This window comes from Pseudophryne corroboree, chromosome 7 (assembly GCF_028390025.1).
Source record: "Pseudophryne corroboree isolate aPseCor3 chromosome 7, aPseCor3.hap2, whole genome shotgun sequence".
NCBI lineage: Eukaryota > Metazoa > Chordata > Amphibia > Anura > Myobatrachidae > Pseudophryne > Pseudophryne corroboree.
The window spans coordinates 411,286,524-411,307,729 of NC_086450.1; the positions used below are offsets into that span (position 1 = coordinate 411,286,524).

The 21,206-nt window shown below is 46.7% G+C and overlaps 1 protein-coding gene across 2 annotated transcripts in view; it reads left to right on the forward strand.

Moving 5' to 3' along the window:
- The window catches only part of BRICD5 (BRICHOS domain containing 5), a 67,271-nt gene extending 48,958 nt beyond the window's left edge, over positions 1-18,313 (forward strand). For both annotated transcript variants that reach the window (XM_063934704.1, XM_063934703.1), the window contains exons 5-6: positions 10,205-10,355; positions 17,723-18,313. In XM_063934704.1, coding sequence (XP_063790774.1) covers positions 10,205-10,355; positions 17,723-17,814 — 243 coding nt within the window. In that variant the 3' untranslated portion in view covers positions 17,815-18,313. The remainder of the gene's footprint in view (positions 1-10,204; positions 10,356-17,722) is intronic.
- The last annotated feature ends 2,893 nt before the right edge of the window (positions 18,314-21,206 follow it).

Sequence of the window (21,206 nt, forward strand, 5' to 3'; positions counted from 1 at the left end):
CAATGCGAAACAGAGATAAGCCTAATGCGGCAGCCAGATCGGAATGTGAAGGTACGCATCTTTGATATCCAGTGATACCAGGAATTCCCCCTCTTCCAGACCTGATATCTCCGCCCTGAGAGACTCCATCTTGAACTTGAACTCCTTTAGAAAGGGGTTCAATGATATTAGGTTCAGAATGGGCCTGACTGAACCATCCAGTTTCAGTACCACAAAAAAGTTTGAATAGTAACCTTTGGTCAGCATGTGAGGAGGTACTGGCACAATGACCTGTGCCTGCACCAGCTTTTGGACAGCGTTCTGAAGTACTGTGCTGCCTTCCAACAGAGTTGGTAAACCTGACTAGAAAAAGCGGTGCGGAGGGAGACTTTGAAATTCCAGACTGTATCCCTGAGACACAATATCTAGTACCCAGGGATCCAGGCCGGACGACACCCAGACATGACTGAAATGTCTGAGTCTCGCTCCCACTGGCCCCACCACCGGGGCTAGCAGTCCACCGTCATGCGGAGGACTTAGGGGTACTTGACGCAGGCTTTTGTTCCTGGGAACCTGCAGCGGCAGGTTTCTTGGACTTAACTCGACCTCCCCTAAAGAAGGTATTGGAAGTCCTGGCCTTTCTAGGCTTGTTAGGCCGAAAGAACTGCTGCGCAGCTGAGGAGAATGATTTCTTCGGAGCAGGTGCTGCTGAGGGAAGAAACAGAGACTTCCCCGATGCGGCGGTAGAAATCCACGCATCTAGAGCTTCCCCAAAGAGAGCCTGACCTGTATAGGGCAGCGACTCCACACTTCTTCTGGATTCCGCGTCGGCCGACCACTGGCGCAGCCAAAGAAACAGACATGGAAGAAATTCCGGCAGCCATGGAACCCAGGTCTTTCATGGAGTCAACCATAAAACCCGCAGAATCATGTATGTTGCGTAAAAATAAAGCAACGTCATCCCTAGTCATTGTATCCAAATCCTCAAGCAAGGTAGCCGACCACTTCATTATTGCTTTTGCAATCCATGCATTAGCAATAGTGGGACGTAATATGGCCCCAGAAGCTGTGTACATTGATTTAAGCGTGTTATCAATCTTTCTATCTGCTGGCTCCTTTAAGGCGGTAGAACCTGGAACAGGCAAAACCACCTTTTTTGAGAGTCTGGACACAGATGCGTCAACAATAGGAGGGTTTTCCCTTCTTTTCCTGTTCTCGTCAGGGAAAGGAAAAGCTACCAGAACCCTTTTTGGGATCTGAAATTTCTTTTCAGGGTTTACCCATGCTTTTTAAAAAATAGCGTTTTATTCCTTTGATGCAGGGAAGGTCAGCGAGGCTTTTTTATTTTCTGTAAAAAAAGACTCCTCAACCTGATCAGGTGTGGTATCATTAACATTTAACACATCTCTGATAGCCCCTATCAACAGTTGCACCCCCTTTGCAAGCGATGCAGACCCCCGTAACACATCCCCATCACCATCTGTAGTGTCAGTATCGGTATCCGTGTCGTCTTGTGTTACCTGCACAAGCGCACGTTTGTGGGGGTATATAGCGGGGTGTCCTGAGGTACCAGATAAGGGCCATACAGCCATAGAGGTCTGCAATACCTGGGTTGCAGATTCATTACTAGCAACCCTGTCAGAAATCTGAGAAATCCAAGTTTTGATAGAGGAAAACCACTCTGGTTCCCTTGCAGGAATCTGTGCTAAACCAGTGCTAACCCGATTACATGGAATGGGATCATCCTGGGAGGATAAATCCTCTGCAGCATATGACACAGTGTCCCTGGACATTGCTAAAGGAGACCACCAAACACACACAGGTGGGGGCAGACAGAGTTTCCCCCCAAGAATAGCAAGACAGAGACAGAGATTGGAGACAACCCACACTAGCACTTTATCACAAGGAGAAACCCCTTTTCTTCCACGCTACTCCATTGCAGCCATTACTCTGGGATTTATCCCTACTCCAAGGTTTTAGACAGGAAGTTTTCCATTTTAGGCTCCGCTCCTTTGGGAATATAGGGCCGCACTCCCCTGGCTTCCCCAGTCTTTTTTCTGTCTCCAGTTAGGCAGAGGACAGTGTAGTCGTTTGTTTTATTTGCAAATAATGAGGCTTACCAGTTTATTCCTGGCCTAATGCGCCTCTGTGAGCCGCGGCTGGAAGGGGTTTGGCACCCGGAGATAAGGACCCTCGCTGAGGAGAGATGGAATTGCTGCCTGTGGCAGTAATTTGTCCGCCTGCCGCCGCTTCTTGTGGCTGATCGCGTTGTGCTGGAGTTAATGCCGCTGGATGCTACAGCCTGGAGGGCGGAAGTAGCGCTAATCGCGGCGGGCGGAAGTGCGCGGCCGAATCCCAGGATGCACCGTGGTATCGGTCTGCGCATGCGCCGCCTGGCCAGGAAGGTTAGAGGGCGTTAAAATTGCGCTGCCCACCGCTGAAGTGTGTAAACTGTGTCTCCCTGCATCAGTGTGGATTGCTGAGGAATGATAACACAGTCTCTACCATGGATAAAGAAATGTCTCCCTCCACGCCTACATGTGCCCAGGAATGGTAAGCAATCTCATTTAGGGCACCAGTTCTGTTTATGTAGTTAGGGTGTTTAGGAATGCTGTTTGTTTGGTTGCAGTGTGTCTGAAGTTCCCAGGAAGAGAACATGTAAAAAGAAAATCACTTGGCTTGTTCTGGATGTAAAAAGAGCTTTTCTGGGGATAAGCATAGCAAATTATGTGCTGATTGTGAGGTATCCCAGGGCCAATCTAGGCAGATTCAAGACCTTATGGAGTGGATGAAAAAGTTGTTTGTAACAAAGGATGAGTTAAAGGAGCTACAGGGGGCTAAAAGGTCTGGGTCACAGACAAGTCTGGCCGCTGCAGATGATTCAGATGGTCTCGATGTGCTGGATTATACTGATAGTCCCTCTCCGGCGGAGTCTGAAGAAGCTCAGAAGCCGGATAGGTCGTTTAACCTAGAGATAGTAGATAGTTTGCTCAGTATGTATAGAGCTTTAAATCTTAAGGATGAATCACAGGAGGAGGATGCTCAGGATCCTTTATTTGAAGACAGAATTAAAAAATGTAGATGTTTTTCTGTGCATAAGGTATTGAAGGAAATTATGTCAGTACAATGGCAAAGTGCAGATAAACGTCTCAATTATATGAAAAGATTGGATCGTATGTTCCCGGTACAGGATGAAGAGTTTGTCAAATGGTGTGAATTACCTAAAGTTGACGCTGCAGTTGCAGAGGGTGTTTCCAAAACTACTATCCTATTGGAAGACGGCGCAGTGCTTAAAGATGCAATGGACAAGAAGGTTGAAAGTTAATTGAAAAAGGTCCATAAGGCATCAGCAGTGACGCTGAAAGCTGGGGTAGCAATGGCGTCAACAACCAGAACCCTAAGGTTGTGGGGAACAATTTGAACCGTGATTTAGAAGATCAGGTATCTAGGCATCACCTGCAGAAAGATCTGGCTGTGATAATGAAGGCGGTGGAATACCTGTGTGAGGCCTCTCTTGAAGTGGTCGAATATGCAGCAAAATCCCTGGCAGCAGGGGTAGCAGCTAGAAGATCACTGTGGTTGCGTACCAGGACGGCGGATGTCCATTCAAAAAACAAATTGATAGCTCTTCCTTATGAGGGCTCTTGCCTTTTCGGAAGTAAGTTAGAATCTATAATTAATGTCATGTCAGGTGGTAAATCGGCAAAATTGCCATATGATAAGAAAACGAGGTTTAGAGCTTCCTCTCCTAAGCAACAATTTAAAGAAGCTAGGTCTTACAGGCCGGGAAGACAGTATGGCAGATATACTCCAACTACTACCAGGCAGTCCTTTCGTCAGCCTGCTAGGAGGGACAATCGAAAGTTCTGACTATATGATACCCCAGAACACTGCTCTGGTAGGAGGCAGGTTAATGAAATATGCGGACCAATGGCGAAAGCCAATTCAAGACACCTGGGTATTGACAATAATATTGCAGGGCTATCATATAGAATTTATAAAAAGGCCAGTGGGGCGGAATTTTATCAAATCAAAGACCCCAATCACAGACGGTCAACTAACAGCTTTTCAGGATATTATAAAAAATCTTCTCAAAGCGCAGGCGGTCGAGCAAGTACCAGCAGTGGAAGAGAGAAGAGGTTTCTATTCCAGGATGTTCCTGATTCAAAAACCATCAGGAGAATTCAGGGAAATTCTGGATTTAAGAAGATTAAACAAGTTCCGCTGAAAACCATACTATTAGGGATAAAGCAAGGAGACTTTATGGCCTCTATAGATCTGAAAGACGCCTACTTTCACGTGCCAATTCACAAAGACGAACGGAAATCCCTAAGCTTTTACGTTCTTGGGAAACAGCTACAATTCACCTGCCTGCCGTTCGGCCTGTCTTCCTCACCGAGGATTTTCACAAATGTTCTCCTTGCTCTAGTGGCACATATGAGAGTGACAGGCATAGCTCTGTGGCCGTACCTGGACGATTTGCTGATCTGTGCAAGTACGGAAGCGACTCTAGCGGCAGCAGTACAGAGGACTCTTCAGATTCTTCAAGCTCATGGTTGGCTAGTGAACTGGAAGAAGAGCAAATTAGATCCAACTCAGAACATACAGTTCCTAGGAGTTCGAATAAATTCACAAGACTACAACGTTGCGTGTCGGAAGACCGATGCAAAAAAATGCAAGATCTCTCATCCCTAGTTCAGATGGAGGACAGCATTTCACTCCGCCTAGGCCTTCGTCTTATGGGGATGCTGTCTTCTACAATAGAGGTAGTACCCTGGGCCAGGTGGAGAATGAGAACGTTCCAGTGGGACATAATCAGAGCGGTCCGTATAGGCAGAGCCCTGGATCACAAGATAATCCTCAATCAAGGAGCAAAAAAGTCCCTGGATTGGTGGATAGACCAGAGCCTGAGCCAAAGGTCAATATCCCTAGTACAGCCCAAATATGCTGTTTTGGCAACGGATGCAAGTGCCACAGGTTGGGAAGGTCATCTGTTAAGTCGCACCTGTCAAGGGTTGTGGTCCACCCAAGAAAAACGTATGTCCTCCAACAAGCGAGAAATGAGGGCAGTGTGGAACTCGATAATTTGTTTTCAGACGCAGCTGGCGCAGTCTCATCTGAGAGTGTTCTCGGACAACGTGACAGTTGTGGCTTATTTAAATCGACAAGGAGGTACCAGAAGTCGAGACCTATGGGTGGAAGTAGCAAAGATTCTGGATTGGGCATAACAAAACCTAAAGTCCATAACAGCTCTTCATGTCCCAGCGGAGTCCAACTTAGTAGCGGATTACCTCAGCAGACACAATGTATTACCGGGAAAATGGGAGCTAAATCCTCATGTATTCCAATTAATAACTCAGAGGTTTGGTTACCCTCAGAAAGACCTGATGGCCACATCTCAGAACGCGAAAGTGAAACAATTTTTCTCAAGATACCAATCCCCAAATTCCAGTGGGACAGATGCTCTCTCCCAGAGATGGAACTTCAGCCTCAGTTATGTGTTCCCACCACTACCAATGTTCCCTTGAGTTCTACGAAAAATCAGAGAGGAGAAAGCGGTAGTTATAATAGTTCTACCTCTTTGGCCAAACAGGGTGTGGTTTCCCAAAGTCCTCAGAATGGCGATACAGGGTCCATGGACCTTACCAATAGAACCAGGGTTACTGCGACAGGGACCAATCTGTCATCCGAACCCACAGAGTCTTCATTTGATGGCGTGGAAGTTGAACGGTCAATCCTGAGAAGTAAAGGTCTTTCAGAGCAGGTCGTTACTCTACTTATGAAAGCAAGGAAAAATATTTAATCAAAGTCCTATTATAGAGTATGGAGGAAATTTGGTGATTGGTTAGGGCAGGACACTGAAATCTCTAAGGTTGAAGTCCCGCAGGTACTGCAGTTTCTAAGTGAAGGCTTTCAGATGGGTGTTGCAGTATCAACCATCAAGGTTCACATATCAGCCTTAAGTGTATTACTAGATAGAAAGCTGTTGGAAGATAATCTGGTGCAGAGATTCTGTCAAGCGATTAAGAGGGAACGTCCTAGAGTCAGATCAATTCTACCACCCTGGGACCTAAATCTTGTATTAAACACGTTAATGGATTCTCCTTTTGAGCCTCTTCGAGAAATCTCTTTAAAAATGCTAACCTGGAAAGTAATTTAACTCACAGCAATAACTTCAGCGAGAAGGGTTGGAGAACTACAGGCTCTCTGGGCTGAGGAGCCCTATTTGAATATTCTTCCGGATAAAATAATATTAAGGAATAATGCAGAATTTTTAACAAAAGTAGTTTCAAACTTCCATATGAACCAGGAGATCGTTCTACCATCGTTCTTCCCATGCACGACGGATGATTACGAAGAGTGGTTGCATATGCTGGATGTCTTGCGGGCAGTCTCCATATACTTAGAAAGAATGAAAGACTTCCGGAAAGTTAAAAATCTGTTTGTTTTACACTGTAGAGTCAAGAAAGGTGAAACGCCATCTAAGATTACGATTGCTAGATTGATTACGGAACTGATTGCGTTCGCCTATCAAGAAAATGGGCGACCAGTTCCAGAACACATTAAGGCACCCTCTATGAGGGCCTTAGGCAAGAAAAGCGCAGGTGTCGATAAAAGAGATATGTGCGACGGCTACATGGTTGTCCATCCATACGTTCACCAGACACTATGGCTTAGATGTTTCTGGTGGCCACTTTGGAGAAGCGGTACTCAAGAAAGCAACTTTAAGCATCATTAGTCTCTTTGTCATTTATTCCCTCCCTACTTGGATGCTTTGGTATATCCCAGAGTAATGGCTGCCATGGAGTAGCGTGGAAGAAAGCAGCAACTTATGCTTACCGATAATTTCATTTCTTCAAGGTCCTCCATGGCAGCCTACAATTTCCCACCTCAGTATATTTTGTTTTCCTAGGCTCTGTTAAAGAGACACTCAAAGACTGGGGAAGCCAGGGGAGTGCGGACCTATATTCCCAGAGGGGCGGAGCCTAAAATGTAAAACTTCCTGTCTATAACCTTGGAGTAGGGATAAATCCCAGAGTAGTGGCTGCTATGGAGTACCTTGAAGAAATGAAATTATCGGTAAGCATAATTTGCTGCTATCTGCGCTGACTTGTGCTCCTTAATAGGACACACAGTCAATACATCAGCCTCCCCTCCCTTCTACAACCCCCTGGTACCGTTATACAGTAAGCTGGAGCTGCTGTGGAGGGACCAGAATCTTCCTCCAGCTACTGCATGCAGGAAAATGGCGCTGGAACGCTGCAGGGTCCGCTCTGAGAAGCTCCGCCCCTTCATGGCGCTGTCTTCCCGCTCATCTGAACTTTAAACTGGCCTGAGGAGTTGTCCTGGACCCAGACAGGCTGGCTGACCAGTGTGAGGGGTAAACGCTGGCCCAGGGCGCCCCTCACAGCGCCGCACAGTGTGCCTCTGGTACCTTCCAGGAGCTCGGTTAATACTGCGCTCCATCCTCTGTTGCCGCCATCTTCACACCGGCCCCCCGCTTGCTAGGGGGGGCGGTGACTAACTCACCACTTGCTTCAGCTCTGTAAGGGGTCGGTGGCATGCTGCTGGGGCGAGCGGTTCCCCTGTGGCGGAGACCGATCAGACCCCTCTGGAGCTCAGTGTCCAGTCAGCGGAGTCAGTGGCTCAGACCCCGCAGGGCGGACTCTGCTCCCCCCCTAAGTCCCACGCTGCAGGGAGGCTGTTGCCAGCAGCCTCCCTGTAAAATAATAAACTCTAACAAAACTTATTTTAGGAAAGCTCAGGAGAGCTCCCCTAGCTGTGACCGGCTCCTCCGGGCACATTTTCTAAACTGAGTCTGGTAGGAGGGGCATAGAGGGAGAAGCCAGCCCACACTCTCAAACTCTTAAAGTGCCAATGGCTCCTGGTGGACCCGTCTATACTCCATGGTACTAATGTGGACCCCAGCATCCTCTAGGACGTAAGAGAAATGCTAACGATGACATGACTGTTGTGTCAAATGACAGCAGATTGTCAATCACTGACAGTCCGCTGCCATCCTGCTTCCTACGTGGCAGGACCCGTTCGTGCATGCGTACAAAGTGCGGAACATTGGTCCTTTGTGCATAAAGTAGCAGATCCGATGGGATCTGAATGACCCTCCATATGTACAGTACACTTACGTCGCCCTTCCTGAAATTTGCCTACATAAAATCCCACCTTCCCTCTCCTGTTCCGTCATAAAGGTTGATTTGTGGGATTGGGCCTGCATAGCCACCTGAACCAATGTTCATTTAATGGATAGGCATAGGACAGAGGTAGAGGGGAGGGAGTGTCAGTGGATTGTACTACTGACAGTGAATGCACCAGGATTGTGAAAGTAAAACGTCAAACCTTCTGCATCCTGTACCACCCACTGTCCTCCACTGAGGTGGAGTCTGCACCATTAGGCTGGGCACATGCCTATGGAGTTATCAGGCCAATCAGCCGATGATTGCATAGGTGTGTTTGCAGGAGCGTTAGCCAATAAACTGCTTCAAGCATTTCTGCAACCATAGGATCCCGATCCCCTTAATAAAGCAAATGGATCCAGGAATAGTTGAGTGTGTACAGGGTGGAAACTGATCCGATTATTGCTTTGAGGAACGGAGCAGTTTATCAGATTGGCAAAATGTGTGCCCAGCTTTACTACGGGTTTCAGATAAAGACCATGGCAGAGGCAATGTAAATGTAAGACAGTACTAGAATAATAAAATGTCAAACTATTATTTTGTGGATGTCTTTATATGGACCTTGCACAGAAGCTGTTCATCTAATAGGCCCTACACCAGGCCTGGCCAACCTGTGGCTCTCCAGCTGTTGTGAAACTACAAGTCCCAGCATGCCCTGCCACAGTTTTAGCATTCCCTAATAACAAAACTGTGGCAGGGCATGCTGGGACTTGTAGTTTCACAACAGCTGGAGAGCCACAGGTTGGCCAGGCCTGCCCTACACACTGGGCGATTTGACTGCAAGATTTGAACGATCTCGTTCATTACTGAATGAGATAAAATACATATCGTGCAGTGTGGAGGCACCAGCGATGAACGATGCGCGGCCCCGCGCTCGTTCATCGCTGGTGCCCCGTCGCTTGTGCATGCAGGCCAATATGGACGTATCCGCCATCGGGCAGCTCGGCGGCGGATCGCCAAATGTGTAGGGCCCTTTAGAAGTTCTGGAGCTTGCATTCTTTGAAAGAATAAAGATCTGCTGTTAGCTGGTTCTTGGGTGAAGATGGTTGATCCATATCCTCTTCTTCACCCCTCTTACGTGTACTTGTGTATATATTACAGATCAGGATTTTAGTCCAGTAGATGAGCATTTAAGGTGACCCTTTTCTGTGTACTACTAAAGCAGAGGTTCTCAAACTCGGTCCTCGGGAGCCCACACAGTGCATGTTTTGCAGGTAACCCAGCAGGTGCACAGGTGTATTAATTACTCACTGACACATTTTAAAAGGTCCACAGGTGGAGCTAATTATTTCACTTGCGATTCTGTGAGGAGACCTGCAAAACATGCACTGTGTGTGCCCCCGAGGACCGAGTTTGAGAACCTCTGTACTAAAGGGTCCACCGTGGATTCAGTTAATGTTATCTTCCTGTCTCGCTCTACTGTTCTCTGCAACCTGCATTGTGACTGACCACACTCAGGCCCTCATTCCGAGTTGATCGCTCGCTAGCTGCTTTTAGCAGCAATGCAAACTCTAAGCCGCCGCCCTCTGGAAGTGTATCTTAGTGTATCTACCGAAAGGTTCGCAGAACTGCTCCAAAATATTTTCATGCAGTTTCTGAGTAGCTGCAGACCTACTCCTACCTTGCCATCACTTCAGACTATTTAGTTCCTGTTTTGACGTCACATACACGCCCTGCGTTCTGCCAGCCACTCCCCCGTTTCCCCAGGCACGCTTGCGTTTTCATCTGATACGCCTGCGTTTTTAGCACACTCCCGGAAAACGGTCAGTTACCTCCCAGAAACGCCTCATTCATGTCAATCACTCACCGATCAGCAGAGTGACTGAAAAGAGTCGCTTGGTCTTCTGTGAAACTACATCGTTTTTTGTGAAAGCACGTCGTGTGTGCGCACTGCGGGCCATACGCATGCACAGAAATGCAGATATTTAGCCTGATCGCTGCGCTGCGAACGGCAGCTAGCGATCAACTCGGAATGACCCCCTCAGTGTATGCTGCAAAGAACATGTAAACAGTATGTTTATTCTTTAAAACAGGACGGGGTCCTACTGCAGAACAATAAGACCAGATACTACCGGGAATTCCTAGGGGTAATCGGAGGACGAAAGGTCAATCACGAACTTGTAGGGGAACCAGTACAACTGTTATGCGACCAACTCCCTATATACTGGGTGAAAAAGAGCGAGGGTAAGTAGCCACAATGAAGGGAGAACACGAGGGTTAAGAATGATAATCACAACTGAAATTCTCACTACTTTACACAATATGAGAATTATTTTAACTTATTGCATTTATTAGTGTGGAGGTTCCTCACAGACTGCTGGAGGTTAATACAAAGCACTGTCATGACCAAGCAGCAACTTCTGAAAAGATGGTCAATCATTGGCTAGGAGGATTCGCTTCTTGCCCCAGTCAGGATTTCGCCCAATTCGACCAGATTTTAACTGGAAACTTGTTTTAGGCCCGAATTCACCGCACATGCACCTGGCATCACATACACTCCAGTTACGTCTGTACAGAGCACAGTCTTAACAGCAGTGTAGGCCCTGGGCAAAGCAATGCACTGGGGTCTCTATCCACCATTCATGGGAACCAATTAAAAAAAATCATAACATGCCTCTCATGCGGTCCTGCGCCATCTCTCCACATGCTTCCATACAGTGAATGGCTGTCAGCACTGTGATTGGTGGATAGCTCCAACCAACCACCAATCAGCATGCTGATAGCCATTCACGGTCTGTCTGCAAGCCGGGAGGAAGGTAGAGAATGCTGCATTCTGATTGGTGGGTAGCTCCAGCTGTCCACCAATCAGCATGCTGACAGCCATAATCTGTCTGGCTGCAGGGTGGGAGGCAGGTAGAGTTGCTGTCTGCCCACTCTGAGTGTGACCACCAACCACCCCTGCTTAAAAGCCACTAGAAATTTGGTGCCCAGTGTGCCTATATGATACGATGGCCCTGTTTCTGTACCTCATGGGATTCAGAGACTCATCTCAAATATGTTTTGGGATTTAATTTCCTATTTATAAACTACTTTGCATGATAATGTGTGTAATGATATATTTTACATATCTAAATGAAGGGTGTGGTATGGTATATCGACATTCTGAATGTTATGTCGACATGATCAAAATGTTGACATGTTCATTATATTGATATTTTACATACTGGCAGTCAAAATGCCAACATACCATTTTTGGTATATTTAAGTCTATCCCTAAACATAAATACAGTATAACACTAAAATGTACTGTCGACATTCTGACTGACATGTAAACAGTCAACATAATGAACATGTCAATAGTTTGACATTTTGTGGATGTCAACATTTTGACCAGGTTGAAATTCTGAACATAGTGACTTTCTAACTGCCGACATTCAGACTGGATAGCCTAAATCAAACCGTTAAGTGAACTGACTTTTCACAGTAGCATTGTAAAAGTCAAAAGTGCGATGGGGTATTCCCAAACACCAAAGACACTGGGGTCTATTCATGAAGCAGTGAAAAGTGTGGGGAAGTTACCCATGATAACCAATCAGCTGCGGTCCACTTTTATAGAATGCACTTTCTAAATGTTACCTCAACACTGATTGGTTGCCATGGGCAACTTCTCCACTGGCTCATTACTCCACTCTGTTCACTGCTCCATGAATAGACCCCATTCTCATTATATCCTACACATACACATTAACGCAGGCATGTCCAAACTGTGGCCCTCCAGCTGTTGTGAAACTACATATCCCAGCATGCCCTGACACAGTTTTGCTGTCAGAGAATGCTAAAGATGTGTCAGGGCATGCTGGGATGTGTAGTTTCACAACAGCTGGAGGGCCGCAGTTAATGCAGGCATGTCCAAACGGAACTTGAAACCTACAGATTTATTGATTGAAATTTTTATTCATTGCTTTGTCTTTGTATCTATTGATTTCTCTAACGTCCTAGTGGATGCTGGGGACTCCGTCAGGACCATGGGGAATAGCGGCTCCGCAGGAGACAGGGCACAAAAGCAAGCTTTTAGGATCACATGGTGTGTACTGGCTCCTCCCCCTATGACCCTCCTCCAAGCCTCAGTTAGGTTTTTGTGCCCGACCGAGAAGGGTGCAATCTAGGTGGCTCTCTTAAAGAGTTACTTAGAAAAAGTTTTTAGGTTCTTTATTTTCAGTGAGTCCTGCTGGCAACAGGCTCACTGCATCGAGGGACTTAGGGGAGAGATTTTCAACTCACCTGCGTGCAGGATGGATTGGATTCTTAGGCTACTGGACATAGCTCCAGAGGGAGTCGGAACACAGGGCTCGCCCTGGGGTTCGTCCCGGAGCCGCGCCGCCGACCCCCCTTGCAGACGCTGAAGATGAAGAGGTCCGGAACCAGGCGGCAGAAGACTCTCAGTCTTCATCAGGTAGCGCACAGCACTGCAGCTGTGCGCCATTGTTGTCAGCACACTTCACACAGCGGTCACGGAGGGTGCAGGGCGCTGGGGGGGGCGCCCTGGGCAGCAATGTATAATACCTGTATGGCGAAAAATACATCACATATAGCCCTTGAGGCTATATGGATGTATTTAACCCCTGCCAGATATCTAAAACTCCGGAGAAGAAGCCCGCCGAAAAGGGGGCGGGGCCTATTCTCCTCAGCACACAGCGCCATTTTCCCTCACAGAAAGGCTGGTGGGAAGGCTCCCATGCTCTCCCCTGCACTGCACTACAGAAACAGGGTTAAAACAGAGAGGGGGGGCACTGATTTGGCGATATGTATATATATTAAAATGCTATAAGGGAGGAACACTTATATAAAGGTTGTCCCTGGATAATTATAGCGTTTTGGTGTGTGCTGGCAAACTCTCCCTCTGTCTCCCCAAAGGGCTAGTGGGTCCTGTCCTCTATCAGAGCATTCCCTATGTGTGTGCTGTATGTCGGTACGTGTGTGTCGACATGTATGAGGAAAATATTGGTGAGGAGGCGGAGCAAATTGCCTGTAATGGTGATGTCACTCTCTAGGGAGTCGACACCGGAATGGATGGCTTATTTATGGAAATTACGTGACAATGTCAACACGCTGCAAGCCGGTTGACGACATGAGAGGGCCGGCGAACAAATTAGTATCTGTCCAGGCGTCTCAAACACCGTCAGGGGCTGTAAAATACCCATTTACCTCAGTCGGTCGACACAGACCCAGACACGGACACTGATTTCAGTGTCGACGGTGAAGAAACAAACGTATTTTCTTTTAGGGCCACACGTTAAGGGCAATGAAGGAGGTGTTACATATTTCTGATACTCCAAGTACCACAAAAAAGGGTATTATGTGTGAGGTGAAAAAACTACCTGTAGTTTTTCCTGAATCAGATAAATTAAATGAAGTGTGTGATGATGCGTGGGTTTCCCCCGATAGAAAATTATTGGCGGTATACCCTTTCCCGCCAGAAGTTAAGGCGCGGTGGGAAACACCCCTCAGGGTGGATAAGGCGCTCACACGCTTATCAGAACAAGTGGCGGTACCATCTACGGATAGGGCCGTACTTAAGGAGCCAGCTGAAAAATATCCTAAAAAGTATACACACACATGCTGGTGTTATACTGCGACCAGCGATCGCCTCAGCCTGGATGTGCAGAGCTGAGGTGGCTTGGTCGGATTCCCTGACTAAAAATATTGATACCTTAGACAGGGACAGTATTTTATTGACTATAGAGCATTTAAAGGATGCATTTCTATATATGCGAGATGCGCAGAGGGATAATTGCACTCTGGCATCAAGAGTAAATGCGATGTCCATATCTGCAAGAAGATGTTTATGGACACGACAGTGGTCAGGTGATGCAGATTCCAAACGGCACAAAGATGTATTGCCGTATAAAGGGGAGGAGTTATTTGGGGTCGGTCCATGGGACCTGGTGGCCAGGGCAACTGCTGGAAAATCCACCGTTTTTTACCCTAAGTCACATCTCTGCAGAAAAAGACACCGTCTTTTCAGCCTCAGTCCTTTCGTCCCTATAAGAGTCATATCTGCCCAGGGATAGAGGAAAGGGAAGAAGACTGCAGCAGGCAGCCCATTCCCAGGAACAGAAGCCCTCCACCGCTTCTACCAAGTTCTCAGCATGACGCTGGGACCGTACAGGACCCCTGGATCCTACAAGTAGTATCCAAGGGGTACAGATTGGAATGTCGAGAGGTTTCCCCCCTCGCAGGTTCCTGTAGTCTGCTGTACCAATGTCTCCCTCCGACAGGGAGGCAGTATTGAAAACAATTCACAAGCTGTATTCCCAGCAGGTGATAATAAATTTACCCCTCCGACAACAAGGAAAGGGGTATTACTCCACACTATATGGTGGTACTGAAGGCTAGGTGAGACCTATTCTAAATCTGAAAAATTTGAACACTTACAAGGGTTCAAATCCAGATGGAGTCACTCAGAGCAGTGATAGCAAAGAACAAGGGGACTATATGGTGTCCCGGGACATCAGGGATGCTTACCTCCATGTCCCAAAATTTGCCTTTTCTCACCAAGGGTACCTCAGGTTCGTGGTACAGAACTGTCACTATCAGTTTCAAGACGATGCCGTTGGATTGTCCAAGGCACCCCGGGTCCTTACCAAGGTAATGACCGAAAGGAGGATTCGTCTTCAAAGAAAATGGACGACCTCCTGATAAGAACAAGGTCCAGAGAACAGTTGGAGGTCGGAGTAGCACTATCTCAAGTAGTTCTACGACAGCACGGGTGGATTCTAAATATTTCAAAACCGCAGTTGTTCCGACGACACGTCTGCTGGTCCTAGGGATGATTCTGGACACAGTCCAGAAAAAGGTGTTTCTCCCAGAGGAGAAAGCCAGGGAGTTATCCGAGCTAATCGGGATCCTCCTAAAACCAGGAAAAGTGTCAGTGCATCATTGCACAAGAGTCCTGGTAAAAATGGTGGCTTATTACGAAGCGCTTCCATTCGGCAGATTTCACGCAAGAACTCTTCAGTGGGATCTGCTGGACAAATGGTCCGGATCGCATCTTCAGATGCATCAGCGGATAACCCTATATCCAAGGACAAGGGTGTCTCTCCTGTGGTGATTACAGAGTGCTCATCTTCTAGAGGGCCGCAGATTCGGCATTCAGGATTGGATGCTCGTGACCACGGAGGCCAGCCTGAGAGGCTGGGGAGCAGTCACACAAGGAGTGTGATCAAGTCTGGAGAATTCTCTCCACATAAATATACTGGAGCTAAGAGCAAATTTATAATGCTCTAAGCTTAGCAAGACCTCTGCTTCAAGGTCAGCCGGTATTGATCCAGTGGGATAACATCACGGCAGTCGCCCACGTAAACAGAAAGGGCGGCACAAGAAGCAGGAGGGCAGTGGCAAAACTGCAAGGATTTTTCGCTAGGCGGAAAATCATGTGATAGCACTGTCAGCAGTGTTCATTCCGGGAGTGGACGACTGGGAAGCAGACTTCCTCAGCAGGCACGACCTCCACCCGGGAGAGTGGGAACTTCATCGGGAAGTTTTCCGCATGATTGTGAACCGTTGGGAAAGACCAAAGGTGGACATGATGGCGTCCCGCCCGAACAAAAAAATGGGACAGGTATTGCGCCAGGTCACGAGACCTTCAGGCGATAGCTGTGGACGTCCTGGTAACACCGTGGGTGTAACAGTCGGTGTATGTGTTCCCTTCTCTGCTTCTCATAACCAAGGTATTGAGAATTATAAGACATAGAGGAGTAAGAACTATACTCGTGGCTCCGGATTGGCCAAGAGGGACTTGGTAACCGGAACTTCAAGAGATGCTCACAGAGGACTAATGGCCTCGGGAGCTAAGAAGGGATTTGCTTTCAGCAAGTACCATGTCTGTTCCAAGAGGAACCGTGGCATCGGCCTTTAAGAAAGGACCTGCTCCAGCAGGGACCTTGTCTGTTCCAAGACTTACCGCGACTGCGTTTGACGGCATGGCGGTTTGAACGCCGGATCCTAAGGGAAAAGGCATTCCGGAAGAGGTCATACCTACCCTGGTCAAAGCCAGGAAGGAGGTGACCGCACAACGTTATCACCACATGTGGTAAAAATATGTTGCGTGGGTGAGGCCAGGAAGGCCCCACGAAAAAATTTCAACTAGGTCGATTTCTGCACTTCCTGCAAACAGGAGTGTCTATGAGCCTCAAATTGGGCTCCATTAAGGTTCAAGTTTCGGCCCTATAGATTTTCTTCCAGAAAGAATTGGCTTCAGTTCCTGAAGTCCAGACGTTTGTCAAGGGAGTATTGCATATACAGCCCTTGTGTGCCTCCAGTGGCACCGTGGGATCTCAACGTAGTGTTGGGATTCCTCAAATCATATTGGTTTGAACCACTCAAATCTGTGGATTTGAAATATCTCACATGGAAAGTGACCATGCTGTTGGCCCTGGCCTCGGCCAGGCGATTGTCAAAATTGGCGGCTTTGTCTTACAAAAGCCCATATTTGATTTTCCATTCGGACAGGGCAGAACTGCGGACTCGTCCCCAGTTTCTTCCTAAGGTGGTGTCAGCGTTTCACCTGAAACAACCTATTGTGGTGCCTGCGGCTACTAGGGACTTGGAGGACTCCAAGTTGCTAGACGTTGTCAGGGCCCTGAAAATATATATATATATATATATAATTCCAGGACGGCGGGAGTCAGAAAGTCTGACTTGCTGTTTATATTGTAGGCACCCAAAAAGCTGGGTGCTCCTGCTTCTAAGCAGACTATTGCTCGTTGGATTTGTAGTACAATTCAGCTTGCACATTCTGTGGCAGGCCTGCCACAGCCAAAATCTGTAAATGCCCATTCCACAAGGAAGGTGGGCTCATCTTGGGCGGCTGCCCGAGGGGTCTCGGCTTTACAACTTTGCCGAGCAGCTACTTGGTCAGGGGCAAACACGTTTGCTAAATTCTACAAATTTGATACCCTGGCTGAGGAGGACCTGGAGTTCTCTCATTCGGTGCTGCAGAGTCATCCGCACTCTCCCGCCCGTTTGGGAGCTTTGGTATAATCCCCATGGTCCTGACGGAGTCCCCAGCATCCACTAGGACGTTAGAGAAAATAAGATTTTACTTACCGATAAATCTATTTCTCATAGTCCGTAGTGGATGCTGGGCGCCCATCCCAAGTGCGGATTGTCTGCATTACTTGTACATAGTTATTGTTACAAAAAAAATCGGGTTATTATTGTTGTGAGCCATCTTTTTTAGAGGCTACTTCATTGTTATCATACTGTTAACTGGGTTCAAATCACAAGTTGTACGGTGTGATTGGTGTGGCTGGTATGAGTCTTACCCGGGATTCAAGATCCTTCCTTATTGTGTACGCTCGTCCGGGCACAGTACCTAACTGAGGCTTGGAGGAGGGTCATAGGGGGAGGAGCCAGTACACACCATGTGATCCTAAAAGCTTGCTTTTGTGCCCTGTCTCCTGCGGAGCCGCTATTCCCCATGGTCCTGACGGAGTCCCCAGCATCCACTACGGACTATGAGAAATAGATTTATCGGTAAGTAAAATCTTATTTTTCCAAGCAGCGGTTTATATGTTAATACATGTGTGATAAAGTGCTGTTCTCTGCAGGCCCAGCGAGACGCCTGATTTATCTCTGCATCGACATCTGTTTCCCCAACAACATCTGTGTCTCTGTCTGTTTTTACTACCTGCCGGACTAGGCCAGTCCTGCGCAGGGACAGACTCCTTCCAGCTCCACCCAGGACCATCCCGTCACAGCACATTTTGCACAGTGTCAGAGTGGAGTTCTTTTAGGGTTTATTCTTATTTGTTTTTAAATGTGAACGGTTAACCCTCTTATGGCCGCTGGACTCTGAAGTTGACTGCACACTTCCCATTAACCCACTGATTGCTGCCAACATTAGCCTGTTATGTATATCTTCTATTCAACCCCAGGACAATAAGGACTACTGGTTGAAGATGGAACTGAATACCAGTATGATTAAGTGTTGCTTCAAACAATGACTTCTACATGAGGAACCCTGTAATGGGCATGGTACACTGTTGCACTGGTTAAGGTGTGGCTCCTATTTCTGTTCTAGTGTAGTCCATAAAGAATGAAGTTGGGGAAATGTATTAACGGGGATGCAATGCCTGTTGACCTATCCATGTACAAGGTAGTGTTCAGTGTTGTTAAATAAAGTTTATTACATTGTGAAACACCTGATAAAGATAAACATTATCATTTCAGTACACACCTACATGTGTAGGTAACATATTATTAAAAATCACTATCGTTCTCACCGTAATCACTGGACCACTAACCAGTGTTGCTGCGCTGGCGGGAGGTTGGAGGAGCAGCAGCGCTAGCGTCCTATAGGACTACCTAGCGCTGCTTGCTTAAAAGCAGCTCCACTGTGAAACGGTGCATCCAACTCCTGCCGACACCAAAGCAAAACTGCCTTTGGCTGGGGGCAGGGTATAGGGGAGGAGGGACCAAGGCATCCTGAGACTTCAAAAGCTTAAACTGTTTGGTGCCCAGTTCACTCCATCCACCTACACCCAAATGTCATCCCTGTGGAGACTATGGACCCTGAAGAAGAAAGATGGCTGGTTTGGAGCACCCATTAGGGATATAATTACAAAGTGGCAACATTCAAAACTGTGTTGGCGGTTCTGTCTGTGGGTGGGATTTAAAACAGCAATTACGGTAAATACAAAACCAGGCATGCTTTGCATTTATTGCCGCTTTAAATCAAGCCCGAAGAATCGGCGACAACTGGTATTTATGAATGTCCACTGCTTAGTAAATAGGCACCATTGTGTCATTCCTACGGTTACATGTTGTTATAGTAACAGTCATAGAGATGCAAACTAACAAGTCATTCCTGGTGTGACGTTATAGATAAAGGAATAAAATGTTTGAAAATAGGCAAATTGCAATGATGAATATTTATGTAATTAGGGCGTGGGTGGATGTGAGTGTAAATGTTATAATTATGTCAGGTCATAAAATAATTATGGAGGTCCAGTGTATATGATATTCAGCTAGTGGATCACTGGGGAGGTGGCTGGGCAAATGAAAGAGTTCTAAAGTCTTCTAAAGACTAAAAATGTGTGAGACAGTTGAGGAGGGGATATGAATATAATGAGTGATATGAGACATGGCGCAGGTGTGAATCACCGTGATAGGCTGGTTGTGGCAATGAAAAGGTGAGTGGGAAAATCATTATTCCCCATAGCTGCACTCAATAAACAAGACAGTATATGATATCAATTTGGGTGAGGAGGAATACATCTGGGTAAATATACACTGTATGCAAATGTCACCTTCAGATAGTAGATGGTGTATAGCCTCCTCAAAAAAAACCTCTTTATATCGGGCGCTAATAGTATTTTCTGTTAAAAAACATTTTGAATATAGTAAAAATAGGATTTTGGTACTTACCAGGTAAATCCTTTTCTTTGAATCCATAGGGGGCACTGGAGTACTCTTGGGATATGGACGGGCGCAGCCGAACAAAGGCACTGAATATTCAAATTTAGGACTCTCCCCCCCTCCATATCCCCAAGTACCTCAGTGTACTTTGCCAGTGTTTTTTACTGAGCGAACAGGATATAGAGAGGTTGACAATGGAGAATCCCTATAACATAACGGACAACCACAAAGTTGACCCGTAACCTTATTGTCAACTAAACAGTTGACACCTTAACCGATAGAACTTATAATTTGAACCAACCGGTGAAAATGTGTTACCATAAGCTCCTTTGAGCTTAATACCATCCAAGTTAAATCTGTTCACTAAGCTCCCTTGAGCTTAAAACAACCCAGGTAAAACTGCTCTGGGTGGGCGTCCAGTGCCCCCTATGGATTCAAAGAAAAGGATTTACCTGGTAAGTACCAAAATCCTATTTTCTTTATCATCCACTAGGGGTCACTGGAGTACTCTTGGGACGTACCAAAGCTTCCCTCGTGGGCGGGAGAGCTGTTTGATACTTGTAACAGTAGGCAGCCAAAGCTAAATGCTGATGGCGCCACCATTCATAACATGTAAACGTGCACAAACGTGGTGCACTGAAGGCTATGTAGCCGCGTCGTAGACGCTCCACGACCCGCTGGGTCTGACATTCCCACAGAACCTGTGGGATGAACTATTACTGACGTAGGCGAATGTAACTTAGCCTTAAAGTAAGCCTGACTTGTAGTCATTATTATCTGGATAATGTCTGCTGAGAAACTGGCTAACCCCAGTTTGCAGTATCATATATAACAACAACGTACTCATATCACGTACTGTAGACGTTCGGTACATATATAAACGCGTAACGCGTGTACCACAATCAGAATTTTAGAATGTGCTGTCCACACAGGAACCACTATTGGTATATTGATGTGAAGAATACGAAAGCGGATTTCGTCCGAAGATCTGCTTTGTCATGAGAAAACTCAAATACGGTGGCTTGGAATACAAGGCACCCAAATATGAAAACAAACCCCTTGTCGAAGCACCATTGCCGAAGCCAAGGCTAGAAGAAAAATGTTTTCCAAAGTGAGAAACTTAATCCCCATTTGTTGAAAGGGTTCCAAAATATGAAACTGTAAGAAAATCTGAACCCAACCTCAAATCGCCTGGCGCTGTAGGTGGGATAAATAGAGTCTGAACTTTGGTGACACCTTGTAGAAAGATGTTGACAGACGCAAATAGAGGCAAACGCTTTGAAAATAAGTTTACCACACAGATACCTGCCCTCTTAGTGCAGATGAACGCAGTTTGCCATCCCATCCCGTTTAACAGAATACGGGTACTTGAAGTATGATGTTGGAAACTTCCGAGGTTTACACCCTATGAAAGCACACAAAATTTTTTTTTTTAGTCATGAGCTGCCTTAAGCGGCTTAGTATTTCGTAACATGGTTGGTATAACCGATACTGTAATGCTCTATTTTTTAAGAGGGCGGTCTGAACCCTCACCCCGTCAACCGCAGCTGCGGTACATAGATAATAGGTACATAGGTAACTATGGGTAAAAGAACGTTCCCTGATGTAACAGGTTGGACGTATTATGAGCGGGCCAAGATCGTGTGCAAGTATTCCTTGAAAATTCGAGAAGCA